This window comes from Oncorhynchus tshawytscha, linkage group LG12 (genome assembly GCF_018296145.1).
Source record: "Oncorhynchus tshawytscha isolate Ot180627B linkage group LG12, Otsh_v2.0, whole genome shotgun sequence".
NCBI lineage: Eukaryota > Metazoa > Chordata > Actinopteri > Salmoniformes > Salmonidae > Oncorhynchus > Oncorhynchus tshawytscha.
This window is the reverse complement of record NC_056440.1, coordinates 21064023-21081659: the sequence shown is the minus strand read 5'-3', so window position 1 is coordinate 21081659 and position 17637 is coordinate 21064023. Positions and strand designations below refer to the sequence as shown.

The window sequence follows — 17637 nt, the reverse complement described above, 5'->3', positions numbered from 1 at the left end:
TACAATGGATGCTGTAGTTCACCTCATTCTCCTTCGCCTTTCACTTGTTCTTCCTCATATAGAATAGATGTTGAGATAATGGCCCTGAATTGTGTGTGTTTGAGTACTTTTTCAATGATCCTTTGTGTCTTTGGGAGGGGTCTGTGGTCTGACTACTGTAGTAGTGTGCATATTACTGTGATGTGACTTTAATACTCAGAGAGAGAGATTTTTAGCCAGTGCCCTATCATAATCATTATTATTTGTCTGTTCTCTGTGAATGTTTTGTTTGAGTATAATGTTATATTAAGATGATCAACTGAAGAAACTAGTTGTAAACATGTTTAAACTATATTATTTTGTATATTGATTGCTATTGTTTATTCCATGTTGATGCATAGTTCCTATTTAGTTTTTCTGGTTCCTTGTCCCTAACCTGTGTCCTCTCACTCTCTCACTCAGACTGTTTCGGACGCTCGTTCAGTGGATGGCCCCAGAAGAGGAGGCCAGATGGAAACTGGGTCACATGACCGCCTCAAGGAAGGCGGTTTGCTGAGCCTGGAACCGACCAATGGGGTGAGCCGGCATCCCAGGGACACCCATGAGGAGGGTGGAGCTGGCCTGGAGCCCCAGAGGGAGCCCCAGCGGTCAAGGAGTGTTTCCCCAGGACAGGGCTGTGTACCTGGGCACAGCAAAGCCACCCAACCCCATCAGCAGCAGCACTGCAATGGCTGGAGCAGTAGTGGTAGGACTCCTGGGAAGCCTGTCCATGAGGCAGACATGGAGGTTGCACGCAACCTGGTAGCCTTCTCAGCCAGCGTGAGTGTTGGCTCCCTGCCCCCCTCAGGTCACCTTGAGCCCCAGTCCCACGCCATCCAGCTGTATGAGAAGTTCAACCAGGAGATGGGCACTGGCGAGGGGGCCGCGTCTCAAGACAGGCTCCAAGCCCCAGAAGGGGAAAACCAGGCTAGCCCCCCAGAGGACCTGAACACCCTGCAGAATGCCCTGAGCCAGGCGCGCCACGGCCACAAGCCCCCCAACTGTGACTGTGATGGGCCAGACTGCCCGGACTACCTGGAGTGGCTGGAGAAGAGGATCAAACAGACATGGGCAGGGGAGGAGCGGGACAACAACACGCCCTGCTCCAAGATGACCACTGACACACCGCCTCATCAACAGCCCCCACACTCACAGCAGCCCCCCCACCCCCAACCCCATGTCAATGGAGGTAACCCTCCCTCCGGTCCACCACTACACCCACATCAACAGGGCCAACACCCAGCCCCTATCCCCTGCTCCCCTCAGGTCCTCTTCATCGCCAAGGAGAAGAACGTCAGTCTGCAGACGGCTATTGCCATCGAGGCCCTGACCCAGCTGTCTGCCACTGTCCCCCAGACCGTGGTCCCTCCTGCCCAGGCCTCCTCCACCAACCAACCTCAACACCCCCCTCTACACCTCCAGCACGGCACCCGCCTGAACCCCTCCTCCTCCAACCCCATCTCCTCTTTGTCCTCCTCGCGTTCACAATCCGTCCCTCCTGGACTATACCCCCAGCCCCAACAGAGCCCTGTGTCGCGGGAGCAGCAGCACAGACCCCAGTCCCATGGTCATCCGGCCCACGCCTCCAATCTCCCGTCCTCCACTTCACCCTTCCCCCGGCAGCCCCAGGCAGGCAGCCTCCTGCCTCACCACCAGCAGTGGCAGCAGCAGCAGGGCTCTGGGGGATCCCAAGAGCAGAGGAACCAGTGGATGAACTCAGATTCCCAGCAGCCTCGCTTCGCCCCTCCGTCCGGTGGCCACAGCACTGGCGACCCCATGTCTGAGCTCAAACAGCTACTTGGGGACTCCAACGGAAAGTACATAAGCGGCCCCTTCAAGTTGCCTGTCCCACACCACCACATCAAGCAGGAACCAGGGATGCCTCGGGTCAAGCAGGAGGTTGACTCCGGGGAGTACCAGAGCTCTGCCTGCGCCTCCATGGGGGGCTGCTACAGCTTGATGAATGGCCAGCAGCAGCCTAGGTACCCTGGTCCTCCTCTCTCCCCGGGCAGCGCAGCCATCCGCCACTCCACCCAGACAGCTCTGCAGCAGCACCTTCACCACAAGAGGAACCTCTTCTCCAACTCTCCCGGCCTCCCAGGCCTCTGCCCTCTGCGTCCCGCCAAGGCCTGCCAGAACCTCCGCAAGTGGTGGCCCCAACAGATGGGCCCAGAGGGCCACCCCGTCCCCGTGGCCATCAAGCAGGAGACCAAGAGGAGGAAGAGCACAGCGGGGACATCTCCGCTCCTCAAGCAGCACGCAGGGGGTGGGATGCTGCTCCAGGCAGGCCCCAAACCCAAGACGATAGTCATCAAGAAGACCAAGCAGAAGGTCTCCCTGCCAACCTTCCTGCCTCACAGACAGATCTCCATACAGAAACCGTCTCCCCTCACCATTACCGGAGCCCTGCCTCTGGCCAGCGCCCACCCAGGTTCTCTCCCTCTCCCTACCTTCCCCCTCCTCAGTAACCCCACTCAGGCTGCCGCAGGCCTCCCTGCCCCAGCCCAATCTCAGGTATCCATTTTAAACTCTTCTATTGCACCCTCTGTCGCTGCATCTGCCTTTTCTGTAAACACTCCAGACGTCTCAACCCCTCAGCCTCTCCCTGTAGCCCTGGACATCCCAGCAAGCTCATCGGAGGCCAGCGCCACACAGACCTCCACCACCTCTCAGTCCATACCAGGCCTCAGTTCCCTGGACCCCAAGTTCGAGGAGCTGATCTGCCAGTTTGAGGCAGAGTTCGGGGACAGTTCATCCTCGGCCCCAGAGCCCTGCCCTTCACAGATCCAGAGCCAGCCCCAGGACCAAGCCCCCTCAGCCTCAGACCAGCCCGTGGTGACAGAGTCTCAGCCCAAAGTTAACTCAGGACATGCCAGGCCCCCATCACCATCCAGCGCTACCATCACTCAGTCCTCCAGAGCTGCTCCATTAGCTCCTACCACAGCCCCACCTGCAGACAAGGAGGAGTCAGGGAGTATGAGTAATGTAACCTCCACCACACAGCCCTCCACTAAGAGCCCCATGGAGGAGCAGCGGGAGGCAACCAAGCTGCCTCTCTCCCTGTCCCAGCTGCCCAAACGGATGAAGATTGAGACCAATGGGAACGTAGCTGTCCTCTCCACCACTGGATTATTCTCTGATGGGGGCGAGGACGACACCCCCACTAAAGATGGATTCCCCCTTAACCCCTCCCTAAAAGGCTTCCTTGAGTCTCCACTACGCTACCTGGACACGCCCACTAAGAGCCTGCTAGACATGCCCGTCAAGGACCTCCAGGCTGAGTTCCCCACCTGCAACTGTGTCGGTGAGTGGTGTGTGTCTGTGTTTGTATTGAACCGTTTTAATGTAGCTACATTTAGACCACTGTTGGCCCCGCAGAGTTAAACATGGCTGTACACTCCCAGTGAGTGGGCTTGGGCTGCACACAAATGTTGTTGGTATATTTGGTATATAATTAAAGTATATAGTATAGAAACACAAAAACACAAAACCAATAACTAGCCTACAGATTTTTCTGCACTTGTTATGTCTAGATGTCTTAGGCCTAGATACATGGTCTTCATGTGTGTATTAATGTGAGAAATCAGCATTTTACGACGGTGTTAGATGCCCAGGGAGAGAGCAACCTTACCTTGGTCCAGGTCCTGCTCTCTCTATCTTGACCTCTTGGTCTGTCAGTCCATGTGGATTATTGTTGGTTCAGATGGTGACAAAAATGAACATACAAAATGGAAAACTACAAACAGGCATGCCCAAACTAAAGATTCAAAACAAACGAAAGGCCTCATGGCAACCAAAACCAGCAGCCTCACGGCTCTCCAAGCTGGCACTCTGACTGAGGACCTTAACCCTTAGCCTACCGCCGCGTCCCCCGTTGAAATCTAATTAACATAACCAAAAAAATCCCCATCAAAATCTGTCTGTTTAAGCTAGAGATATCTGGTATATTTTTTTTGCATGGGTCACGTCTATAGCGTACGAACGGTTTGGCCTACACTAATATGACCCCTCTGGAAAGTTGAGACTCTCATGAACATGATGGAGTTCTCTGTTTTGCTCTAGGATGCCCACAAGATTCTACCTAAGGTCCCCGGTACCAGTTTTAAATCATTTATTGAAGTATACTACATGACCAAAAGTATGTGGACACCTGCTCGTCGAACATCTCATTCCAAAATCATGGGCATTAATATGGAGTTGGTCCCCCTTTGCTGCTATAATTGCCTCCACTCTTCTGGGCAAGGCTTTGCACTAGATGTTGGAACATTGCTGCGGGGACTTGCTTCTATTCAGCCACAAGCATTAGTGAGGTTGGGCACTGATGTTGAGCGATCAGGCCTGGCTCGCAGTCGGCATTCCAATTCATCCCAAAGATGTTCGATGGGGTTGAGGTCAGGGCCCCGTGCAAGCCAGTCAATTTCTTCCACACCGATCTCAAAAAAACATTTCTGTATGGATCTCGCTTTGTGTACAGGGGTTTTGTCATGCTGAAACAGGGAAGGGCATTCCCCAAACTGTTGCCACAAAGTTGGAAGCACAGAATGGTCTAGAATGTCATTGTATGCTGTAGCGTTAAGATTTCTCTTCACTGGAACTAAGGGAAAACAGCCGCAGACCATTATTCCTCCTTCACCTAACTTTACAGTTGGCACAATGCATTGGGGCAGGTAGTGTTCTCCTGGCATCCGTCAAACCCAAATTTGTCCGTCAGACTGCCAGATGGTGAAGTGTGATTCACCACTCAAGAGAACGCGTTTCCACTGCTCCAGAGTCCAATGGCGGTGAGCTTTACACCACATCAGCTGACGCTTGGTTTGCGCATGGTAATCCTAGGCTTGTGTACGGCTGCTCTGCCATGGAAACCCATTTCATGAAGCATCCGACAAACAGTTATTGTGCTGATGTTGCTTCCAGAGGCAGTTTGGAACTCAGTAGTAAGTGTTGTAACCGATGACAGATGCTACACGTTTCAGCACTCGGCCGTCCCGTTCTGTGAGCCTGTGTTGGCTACCAATTTGCCTTTGTTGTTCCTAGATGTTTCCACGTTACAATAACAGGACTTAAAGTTGACCGGGGCAGGGCAGAAATTTGACGAACTGACTTGTTGCAAAGGTGGCAGCCTATGATGGTACCACGTTGAAAGTCACTGAGCTAAGGCCATTCTACTGCCAATGTTTGTCTATGGAAATTGCATGGCTTTGTGCTCAATTTTATACACCTGTCAGAAACGGGTGTGACTGAAATAGCCAAATCTCATTTGAAGGGGTGTCCACATAATTTTGTATATACAGTACTAGTCAAAAGTTTGGACACACCTACTCATTCAAGGGTTCTTCTTTATTGTTAATGTGTTCTACATTGTATAGTAATAGTGAAGACATCAAAACTATGAACTAACACATGGAATGATATAGTAACCGAAAATATATTTTAGATTCTTCAAAGTAGCCACGCTTTGCCTTGATGACAGCTTTGCACACACTTGGCATTCTCTCAACCAGCTTCACCTGGAATGCTTTTCCAACAGTCTGGAAGGAGTTCCCACATATGCTGAGCACTTCAATCTGCGGTCCAACTCATCCTAAACCATCTCAATTGGGTTGAGGTTAAATCACTCTCCTTCTTGGTCAAATAGCCCGTACACAGCCTGGAGGTGTGTTGGTTCATTGTCCTGTTGAAAAACAAATGATTGTCTCTCTAAGTGCATTCCACATGTCTAATGTCCATTACTCGTGTTTCTTGGCCCAAGCAAGTCTCTTCTTATTGTTGATGTCCTTTAGTAGTGGTTTATTTGCAGCAATTCGACCATGAAGGCCTGATTCACGCAGTCTCCTCTGAACAGTTCATGTTGAGATGTGTCTGTTACTTCAACTCTGTGAAGCATTTATTTGTGCTGCAATTTCTGAGGCTGGTAACTCTGATGAACAAACTTTCTCTTTGCTTATTTGAGCTGTTCTTGCCATAATATGAACTTGGTCTTTTACCAAATATGTATATCTTCTGTATACCACCCCTAGCTCTTCACAACACAAGTGATTGGCTCAAACGCATTAAGAAGGAAAGAAATTCCACAAACTAACTCTTAACGAGGCACACCTGTTAATTGAAATGCATTCCAGGTGACTACCACATGAAACTGGTTGAGAGAATACCAAGAGTGTGCAAAGCTGTCATCAAGGCAAAGGATGGCTACTTTGAAGAATCTGAAATCTAAAATATATCATGATTTGTTTAACACTTTTGTGGTTACTACATGATTCCATATATTATTTCATAGTTTTGATGTCTTCACTGTTATTCTACATTGTAGAAAATAGTAAAAACAAAGAAAAACCCTGGAATGAGTAGGTGTCTAAACTAGGAGTAGGTGACTAGTTTGGACACATCTATGTATACAGTTACCAGTGCCTAAAATAAAGGGATAATTACATACAGAATAAACTTCCTTTAGATTTTTGGAGACTATATGTTGTAGTGAATCTGTTATTCAATGTGTTTCTATTGGTTAATAGCAGTAATGCCAATGTGATCCTTGGTATCTTAATGTTTAATCAAATAGCTAAATGATCCTTTGTATGACCATCTTAAAACATTTCCATATGTTAGCTTAGACCCTCCTTCGGCTTAGACCTGGTTTAGACTCTGGAGGGTTCATTGGCAGAACCTGATGTGCTTATCAAACCTTGGCTCAGCACCTAGACCCGGTTGCTGCCACCTAGGGGATGAAGTGTGGAAGTGTATCCTATGATCGCATACATTTAGTGTTAATTGAAGACATTTCACATACTGTACAGCAGAGGCTGAGGCTATACAGCAGCCGATGTACACTCTTAGAAAAAGGTACTCTCTATAACCGAAAAGGGTTATTCAGCTGTCCCCATAGGAGAACCCTTTTTGGTTCCAGGTAGAACCCAATTCGGTTCCATGTAGAATCATTTGAACAGAGGGTTCTACATGGAACTCAAAAGGGTTGTAGCTGGAACCTAAGAGGGTTCTCCTGTGGGAACCATTTTTTCTTGGTGTATAAAGGCTGTTACTACTGTTCATCAGGTGGTCCAATCACTTCTTCTCCAGCTCTTCTTGCTGGACATCTAATGAGTGTGTCTGAGAATGTGTGTTGCTAGCCAGCCAGGGTGGGTGTGTGTATGTTGCTGGGATGTGCGTCCCGAGCCACTACTCTCCAGTAAGCTACAGTGCAATGTGCATAGAGAGACAGCGGTAACAATAGGGCAGCCATTGTGTCCATTGTGTGGGGTGGCTGTGTGGATCTGGCTGGCAGACAGCACAGAGCAGACATTCTGTCTAGGCTACATGTCTGACAGAGTGGGACACAGTCTCTTTGGCTTCGTCCCAAATGGCACCCTATTTCCTATTTAGTGCACTGGTCAAAATTAGGCCACTGCTCGGATTCTGACATACAGAGACTAGCTTGACATATACAGTAAGTACTGTGGTAGATATACTGTAGACCTGGATAGTAGTTAATGTAGTCTACAGCAGTGTATGTTTATATATTGTAGTCCTGTAAGTCACTACTGTCAAAGTTTTCTAGTGTTCCGTGTCAGTTGTCTAAATGGTCTGATAGTGTGTTAATTTAACATTTTTAAGTGCTCAGCAGTGGTAAGCAGAGCCAGTGTTTCTCTAAACAGTTTAGTGTGCTTGGCGCAGTGAGGAAGAGAGAGGGGAAGAGGGAGACAGAATTAATCAAAGCGAGAGCATGGCATGAGAAGTTCTCTTGGTGACGACTCCCCCACCTCGAGCGAGTTTGATCACACCTCTTCAAACTGTCCTGCAGACGAGGATAGTCACCCCCCCCCCTCAGTGCTGAACACAGCCAGGTCCACAACCATACTGCTCCTCCATCATTGAGAGGGATACATTCACTGAGCTGGAGAGAGACATGGTGGAGCTCAGAGAGTTAGTCCACACAGTCTAGGCAGCACAGACACACACGCCAGATGAGCATCCCCCCGGAACACACAGCCCAGCTAGCAGCACTGCAGGAGGAGGTGAGAAATCTGAGGTGCGACAAATAACCACTCATTAGAGAGCTAGCCACCCCCCTAGAGAAGCCAACAGAACAGCCCACTTCAGACCTCAACCACAGCCTTAACACCACAACAGGACAGACAAGGAAGCCTCCCCCCACTGGCATCCCTCTGTCAGCCCACTGGATAGCTCTCCTGACAACACCCCCACACCCACTGAGGACACACAAAAAACAGAGATTATACTCCTAATTGACTCAAATGAGAAATATGTTTATGAGAGGAAACTTTTTCCAAAACACCAAGTGGCTAAACTCTGGTGTCCGAACACCCGGCGTCCCCTGGAGCTGCTGTCAGAGGACCGACTAGGTGCCCCCAGCCTCATTATAATACACACAGGCACAAATGACCTGAGAGCCCAGCAGGAAAGTGTGGCCACAGCACTCAAGGGAGTGATTGAAAAAGCCTCTTCCACTTTCCCCCAACGCACAAGTGGTTATCTCCACCCTGTTACCACAAAAATACTTTCACTATGCAGCGGGTGAATGCAAGCATTTCCTGGGACTGTGCCTCAAAACCAAATGTTTACCTGACCAACCACTCCTCCAGCCTTTATGACCAGGTCCACCTCTACAAGGCAGCAGTCCCCACCTTTGCCAGGACCCTGAAGGATGTCACCCTCAACCGCAGCCCCAGTACCTCATATAGGAGCAGCAGAGAAACGGACACCTCGCCAGACCAGCCAGACACTCTCCCAGAACTGCGTGATGGAGGATCTGCACCAACAGGATCCACACCAAGAGGACCTACACCCAGACCACAGCACCACCAGCTACATCCCCTCCCCAAACAAACCCTAGCAACACCTTATATAGGCCCTGTAGATCAGTCTTATGCCCCTCTGCCCCTGCAGCAAGGACCTCAACATAAAAGTTACACATATGCCCAGGCTGTGAGCAGAGCAACAGGCCAAAACCCACTAGTACACCCGCCCAAACACCATCCTGTGACCTAAGAGGTATGTAGCAGATGCTCAACATGCTCGGCTCACACCTGCTGTAATGGTCCCAGCCTAAACCACTGAAAACAACACTAGACACTATGAAACACAAAACCTTCTCCATTTCATCCTGGAGTAAATAAGGTTTGAGGTCATCTGCCTTTGGTCTAAAGAGCAGGAACCCAGACTTCACCAAAGAAATTGGAAATACAGACATTGTCATCCTACAAGAAACATAGTATAGAGGAGACGGACCTACTGGTTGCCCTCTAGGCTACAGAGAGCTGGAAGTCCCATCCACCAAACTACCAGGTGTGAAACAGGGAATAGACTCAGGGGGTATGCTAATTTGGTATAGAGCAGACCTAACCCACTCTATTAAATTAGTCACAACAGGAACATTTCACATCTGGCTGGAAATTATGTAAACAGAGAAAAATGTCCTTGTGTGCTACCTATATCTGCCAACCCAGATGTCTTAGTCGTGTCTGAATCATGGCTTAGGAAAACCACCAAAAACCCTGAAATCTCCAGTGCTAACTATAACGTTTTCCGCCAAGATAGAACTGCCAAAGGGGGCGGTGTTGCAATCTACTGCAAAGATAGAAAGTAATACAGAACTCTGCAGGCTAAGTCTGTACCCAAACAATTTGAGCTTCTACTTCTAAAAATTCACCTTTCCAGAAACAAGTCTCTCACTGTTCCCGCTTGCTATAGACCTCCCTCTGCCCCCAGCTGTGCCCTCAATACTATATGTGACCTGATTGCCCCCGATCTATTTTCTGAGCTCGTGCTACTAGGTGACCTAAACTGGGACATGCTTAACACCCCGGCCATCCTACAAACTAAGCTTGATGCCCTCAATCTCACACAAATTATCAATGAACCTACCAGGTACAACCCCAAATCAATAAACACGGGCACCCTCATAGATGTCATCCTAACTAATTCACCCTCCAAATACACCTCTGCTGTTTTCAATCAAGATCTCAGCGATTCCTGCCTCATTGCCTGCATCCGTAATGGGTCTGCGACCAAACGTCCACCCCTCATCACTGTCAAACGCTCCCTGAAACACTTCTGCGAGCAGGCCTTTCTAATCGACCTGGCCGGGGTATCCTGGAATGACATTGACCTCATCCCGTCAGTAGATGATGCCTGGCTATTCTTTAAAAGTGCCTTCCTCACCATCTTAAATAAGCATGCCCCTCTCAAAAAATGTAGAACTAGGAATAGATATAGTCCTTGGTTCACGCCAGACCTGTCTGCCCTTGACCAGCACAAAGACATCCTGTGGCGGTCTGCATTAGCATCGAATAGCCCCCGTGATATGCAACTTTTCAGGCAAGTTAGGAACAAATATACACAGGCCGTTAGAAAAGCTAAGGCAAGCTTTTTCAAACAGAAATTGGCATCCTGTAGTACTAACTCAAAAAAGTTCTGGGACACTGTAAAGTCCATGGAGAATAAGAGCACCTCCTCCCAGCTGCCCACTGCTCTGAGGCTAGGAAACATTGTCACCACCGATAAATCTGCTATAATTGAGAATTTCAATAAGCATTTCTCTACGGCTGGCCATGCATTCTACATCGCTACCCCTACCCCGGTCAACTGCCCGGCACCCTCCACAGCAACCCGCCAAAGCCCCCACCATTTCTCCTTTACCCAAATCCAGATAACCGATGTTCTGAAAGAGTTGCAAAATCTGGACCCCTACAAATCAGCGAGGCTAAACAATCTGGACCCTCTCTTTCTAAAATGATCTGCCGAAATTGTTGCAACCCCTATTACTAGCCTGTTCAACCTCTCTTTCGTATCGTCTGAGATTCCCAAAGATTGGAAAGCTGCCGCGGTCATCCCCCTCTTCAAAGGGGGTGACACTCTAGACCCAAACTGCTACAGACCTATATCTATCCTACCCTGTCTTTCTAAGGTCTTCGAAAGCCAAGTTAAAAAACAGATTACTGACCATTTCGAATCCCACCATAACTTCTCCGCTATGCAATCTGGATTCAGAGCTGGTCATGGGTGCACCTCAGCCACGCTCAAGGTTCTAAACGACATCATAACCGCCATCGATAAGAGACATTACTGTGCAGCCGTATTCATCGACCTGGCCAAGGCTTTCGGCTCTGTCAATCACAACATTCTTATTGGCAGACTCGACAGCCTTGGTTTCTCAAATGATTGCCTCGCCTGGTTTACCAACTACTTCTCTGATAGAGTTCAGTGTGTCACATCGGAGGGCCTGTTGTCTGGACCTCTGACAGTCTCTATGGGGGGTGCCACAGGGTTCAATTCTCGGGCCGACTCTCTTTTCTGTATACATCAATGATGTTGCTCTTGCTGCTGGTGATTCTCTGATCCACCTTTACGCAGACGACACCATTCTGTATACTTCTGGCCCCTCCTTGGACACTGTGTTAACTAACCTCCAGACAAGCTTCAATGCCATACAACTCTCCTTCCGTGGCCTCCAACTGCTCTTAAACACAAGTAAAACTAAATGCATGCTTTTCAATTGATCGCTGCCCGCACCTGCTCGCCCGTCCAGCATCACTACTCTGGACGGCTCTGACTTAGAATACGTGGACAACTACAAATACCTGGGTGTCTGGTTAGACTGTAAACTCTCCTTCCAGACTCACATTAAGCATCTCCAATCCAAAATTAAATCTAGAATCGGCTCTCTATATCACAACAAAGCATCCTTCACTCATGCTGCCATACCCTCGTAAAACTGACCATCCTACCAATCCTCGACTTTGGTGATGTCATCTATAAAATAGCCTCCAACACTCTACTCAACAAACTGGATGCAATCTATCACAGTGCCATCCGTTTTGTCACCAAAGCCCCATACACTACCCACCATTGCGACCTGTACGCTCTCGTTGGATGGCCCTCGCTTCACACTCGTCGCCAAACCCACTGGCTACAGGTTATCTACAAGTCTCTGCTAGGTAAAGCCCCACCTTATCTCAGCTCACTGGTCACCATAGCAGAACCCACTCGTAGCACGCGCTCCAGCAGGTATATCTCACTGGTCACCCCCAAAGCCAATTCCTCCTTTGGTTGTCTTTCCTTCCAGTTCTCTGCTCCCCATGACTGGAACGAATTGCAAAAATATCTGTAGCTGGAGACTCACATCTCCCTCACTAGCTTTAAGCACCAGCTGTCAGAGCATTTTACAAATCACTGCACCTGTACTTAGATGGGCTGTTTACAGATAGGCTATCTACCTACCTCATCCTCATACTGGTATTTATTTATTTATTTTGCTCCTTTGCACCCCAGTATCTCTACCTGCACATTCATCTTCTGCCGATCTACCATTCCAGTGTTTAATTGCTATATTGTAATTACTTCGCCACCAGGGCCTATTTATTTCCTTAACTTACCTCATTTGCACTCACTGTATATAGACTGTTTGTTTTCTTTTGTTCTACTGTATTATTGACTGTAGGTTTTGTTTATTCATGTGTAACTCTGTGTTGTTGCATGTGTCGAATTGCTACGCTTTATCTTGGCCAGGTCGCAGTTGCAAATGAGAACTTGTTCTCAACTAGCCTACCTGGTTAAATAAAGGTGAAATTAAAAATTTAATAAAAAAATTCAAATATCCCCCCACTAGAATCCCCATACTTTAATGAAGACATCTTCTCCATCCTGGAGGGGGAAATCAATCATTTCCAGGCCCAGGGACATGTACTAGTATGTGGTGACCTAAAATGTCAGAACTGGACAAGAACCTGACACTCATGAGAGTACACGGTGTGCCATCAGAGCAGCAATAAAAGGGCAACCAGTGAAGAACAAACACCATTGTAAATACAACCCATATTTACGTTTATTTATTTTCCCTTTTGTACTTTAACTATTTGCACATCATTACAACACTGTATATAGACATACTATGGCATATGAAATGTCTCTATTCCTTTGGAACTTCTGTGAATGTAGTAATGTTTTCTGTACATTTCTGTACATTTGTATTTCATTTGCTTTGGCAATGTAAACACATATGTTTCCCATGCCAATAAAGCCCTTTAGGGAGACTGAGAGATGCAGGGAACACTTGCTGTGCTGTAAGGCTGTTGGCTGTTACCAAAAGCCAAGGGCGCCAGACAACGGGCCTCCATAGTGAAGCCTACACACTCCCCTGACAACACCACACTGAAACACCCCATGTGTAACCTGACTGGGGCTGTTGCTGTGACCGTATTACCACCACACCGGAAATCATGAGTCATGACCGCAGTAAAGTTTTGCGTGACCGTTGAGTTACAGTGATCTCCTCTTACGCACTCTGGACATTCTTTGGTAGTACCCAACTTGCTAAGGACCATCAGGTCCTAATTGCCTGGTACTCAGGGCTCTATTGTCCATCTAACCACTGACATCAGTGCAAATGCTATTGAAAATCACATCAAAAGCATACCATCAAAACAGTAGGCCTATCTTACTTTTAAAACTTACCTCACTGTGATGATCAATTTAACGAAAGAAGTTCAACAGCCGCTTGAAACAGTGTAAAACATGATTGTTGTGGATGTTGTTTCAAAACCTAACAACGAAAAACCTAACGAAATTGACAGCGTTTTCTGATGTGATGATTCATTGAAAACATCCATATGCATATTAGAGCTTAGGCATATCATGTTTATTAGCCAAAGCCCCCCAAAATAATCTGAATTAAAATGATGATTGGGCCGAAATGCAATACATAGCCTATCACATATTACGCATGGCAGAAAAACATCAAACTTAACGGATTTAACATGTCTGTGGTACATATTTGGTCTAGCCTATACAGTGAATTTGTATTTGATTTTGAATAGCCTAGTAATAGGGAATTGTTTATTTTCATAATGAAATGGGTGACACATTACATTTAGCTGTACAGAATATCTCACCATCATGAGTTTCCATCTCCTTCTCTCTCCTTTATTCCTTTCTCAAGCACGCTGACGGGCTGTCAACAGTTTGGTGAAATACACTAAACTACACTAAATACACTAAACTGTTGTAAATATACTATACAAAAGTTTGTGGATACCCCTTCAAATTAGTGGATTCTGCTTTTTCAGGCACACCCGTTGCTGATAGGTGTATAAAATTGAGCACACAGCTTGCAATCTCCATAGACAAACATTGGCTGTAGAATGGCCTTACTGAAGAGGTCAGTGACTTGCATTCCAACATGTCAGTTTGCCAAATTTCTGCCCAGCTAGAGCTCCCCCGGTCAACTGTAATTGCTGTTATTGTGAAGTGGAAATGTCTGGGAGCAACAAGGGCTCAGCCGCAAAGTGGTAGGCCAGTTGCAACACTCACTACCAAGTTCCAAACTGCCTCTTGAAGCAATGTCAGCACAAGAACTGGTAGTTGGGAGCTTAATGAAATGGGTTTCCATGGCCGAGCAGCCGTACACAAGCCTAAGATCACCATGTGCAATGCCAAGCGTCGTCTGGAGTGGTGTAAAGCTCGCCGCCATTGGACTCTGGAACAGTGGAAACGCGTTCTCTGGAGTGATGAATCACTCTTCACCATCTGGCAGTCCAACGGACAAATCTTGGTTTGGCGAATTCCAGGAGAACGTTACCTGCCCCAATGCATAGTGCCAACTGTAAAGTTTGAGGGAGGAGGAATAATGGTCTGGGGGCGTTTTTCATGGTTTGGGCTAGGCCCTTTAGTTCCAGTGAAGGGAAATCTTAACGCTACAGCATACATTGACATTATAGACGATTTTGTGCTTCTAACTTTGTGGCAACAGTTTGGGAAAGACCCTTTCCGGTTTCAGCATGACAACGCCCCCGTGCACAAAGCGAGGTCCATACAGAAATGGTTTGTCGAGATCGGTATGGAAGAACTTGACTGGCCTGCACAGAGCCATGACCTCCTCAACCCCATCAAACACCTTTTGGGATGAATTGGAACGCCGACTGCAAGCCAGGCCTAATCGCCCAACATCAGTGCCCGACCTCACTAATGCTCGTGTGGCTGAATGGAAGCAAGTCCCTGCAGCAATGTTCCAACATCTAGTGGAAAGCCTTCCCAGAAGAGTGGAGGCTGTTGTAGCAGCAAAGAGGGGAACAACTCCAAAGGAATGCACATGATTTTGGAATGAGATGTTCGATGAGCTGATGTCCACAAACCTTTGGTCATGTCGTATATGTTTAGTTTCCAAAATGAAGCATGGGTACAGGGTTGGAGAGCCCAAGGCATACAAAGTTTGACTGGAATATCCCCTGTCAGGCAGCGAGAGCATGCTCCTCAAATAGAGGTTGATGTATGGAGTGAAATACATTTTCTTATATTTAATGCTTAACTACTCATATTAAGCACATGCTCCGCTATAAAACCAAAGTAGCCTACACAACGGATTGGCGGAAAAGCTTGCGGCCTCCATGCACTAGAATAGCGAATACAGATGATACAGTGCATTCGAACCCCTTGACGTTTTCCACATTTTATTACGTTACAGCTTTCTTCTAAAATGGATTAAAATTGTTTTACTTCCTCACCAATCTACACACAATACCCCATAATGACAAAGTAAAAACAGGTTGTTTGATTTTTTTTGTGCAAATTTATCCACAAAACCCGCCCGAAAATATCACATTTACAGAAGTATTCAGACAATTTACTCAGTACTTTGTTGAAGTATTTTTGGCAGCGATTATAGCCTCGCGTCTTCTTGGGTTTGATGCTACAAGCTTGGCACACCTGTATTTGGGGAGTTTCTTCCATTTCTTCTCTGCAGATTCTATCAAGCTCTGTCAGGTTGGATGGGGAGTGTCACTGCACAGCTTTTTTCAGGTCTCTCCAGATATGTTTGATCGCGTTCAAGTCCGGGCTCTGGCTGGGTCAATCAAGGACATTTAGAAACTTGTCCTGAAACCACTCTTGTGTTGTCTTGGCTGTGTGCTTAGGGTTGTTGCCCCAGTCTGAGGTCCTGAGTGCTCTGAAGCAGGATCTCTGTACTTTGCTCCGTTCGTCTTTCCCTTGATCCTGACTAGTCTCCCAGTCACTACCTGCTGAAAAACATCCCCACAGCATGATGCTGCCACCACCATGCCTCACCGTAGGGATGGTGCCAGGTTTCCTCCAGACGTGACGCTTGGCATTCAGGCCAAGGAGTTCAATCTTGGTTTCATCAGACCAGAAAATCTTGTTTCTTATGGTCTGAGAGTCCTTTAGGTGCCTTTTGGCAAACTCCAAGTGGGCTGTCATGTGCCTTTTTACTGAGGAGTGACTTCCGTCTGGCCTATCTACCATAAAGTCCTGATTAGTGGAGTGCTCCAGAGATGGTTGTCCTTCTGGAAGGTTCTCCCATCATCACAGAGGAACTCTGGAGCTCTGTCTGAGTGACCATTGGGTTCACCTCCCTGAAAAAAGTCCCTTCTCCCCCGATTGCTCAGTTTGGCTGGACGGCCAGCTCTAGGAAGAGTTTTGGTGGTTCAAAACTTCTTGCATTTACGAATGATGGAAACCACTTTGTTCTTGGGGACCTTCAATGATGCAGACATTTTTTGGTACCTTTCCCCAGATCCGTGCCTCGTCACAATCCTCTCTTGGAGCTTTACGGACAATTCCTTCGACCTCATGGCTTGGTTTTTTCTTTGACATGCACTGTCAACTGTGGGACTTTATATAGACAGGTGTGTGTCTTTCCAAATCATGTCCAATCAATTGAATTTACCACAGGTGGACTCCAATCAAGTTGTAGAAACATCTCAAGGATGATCAATGGAAACAGGATGCACCTGAGCTCAATTTTGAGTCTCATAGCAAAGTGTCTGAATACTTATTTTTAATACATTTGCAAACATTTCTCAAAACCTATTTTAGCCTTGTCATTATGGGGTATTGTGTGTAAATTGAGACTTTTTTTAAATTAATACATTTTAGAATAAGGCTGTAATGTAACAAAATGTGGAAAAAGTCAAGGGGTCTGAATACTTTCAGAATATGCTTGGTCTTTTTTCCCCTGCCCCTGTTCCTGCCCGTTTTGATAATGGCCAATTATAAATCACAACTGGTTTGACATATTAGTGAAGATCAGATTAAATTGAGAACAGTCTCATGGTTGAAAATATGAATACTTGAGAGAACAGTTGTGCAGCCTGAGACAAGGAACAGAGATCAACCATTTTTTTGCTACTTTATCAAACCATCAATAGCCTATAGTCACATCATGTAGCCCATATACTGTATGTTCTGATTTCTAAGACATTCGAAGGTTTGTATCATTAACAACTAAAGTTGCCAAATAACTCTAAATCTAACGTACCCTATAGGACCTGTTTCAAATGATCACTTTTACGTTCAACATAGCCACTTCATATGTGCACTCGCTCCATAATGGGAAACATATCCTTTCTATTTTATTCAGCGAAGTTCAATTATATTCTTCTACATTTAAAATCATATAAAATAAAAATAATGGAGGGGATTTATAAGCATATCTTGTCAGCTGAATGAACAAGCCTACAGCCTATGGCATGGAGCTTAGCCAGATAACATACAGTAGGCCGACTCATATTCTGTTCTCCTGAAATACATTTTCTTCATATCATGTTCCTTTAGACCTGACTAAAATAAATATTGGATTTATTGTGATGGTTATTA

General features: G+C 46.8%; 1 protein-coding gene across 4 annotated transcripts in view; it reads left to right on the top strand.

Moving 5' to 3' along the window:
* LOC112262693 (methylcytosine dioxygenase TET3-like) overlaps positions 1-17637 on the top strand; it is a 61938-nt gene that overhangs the window by 25276 nt on the left and 19025 nt on the right. For all 4 annotated transcript variants that reach the window (XM_042331437.1, XM_042331436.1, XM_042331434.1 and 1 more), the window contains one exon: positions 442-3322. In XM_042331437.1, the coding sequence (XP_042187371.1) occupies positions 490-3322 (2833 nt within the window). In that variant the 5' untranslated portion in view covers positions 442-489. The remainder of the gene's footprint in view (positions 1-441; positions 3323-17637) is intronic.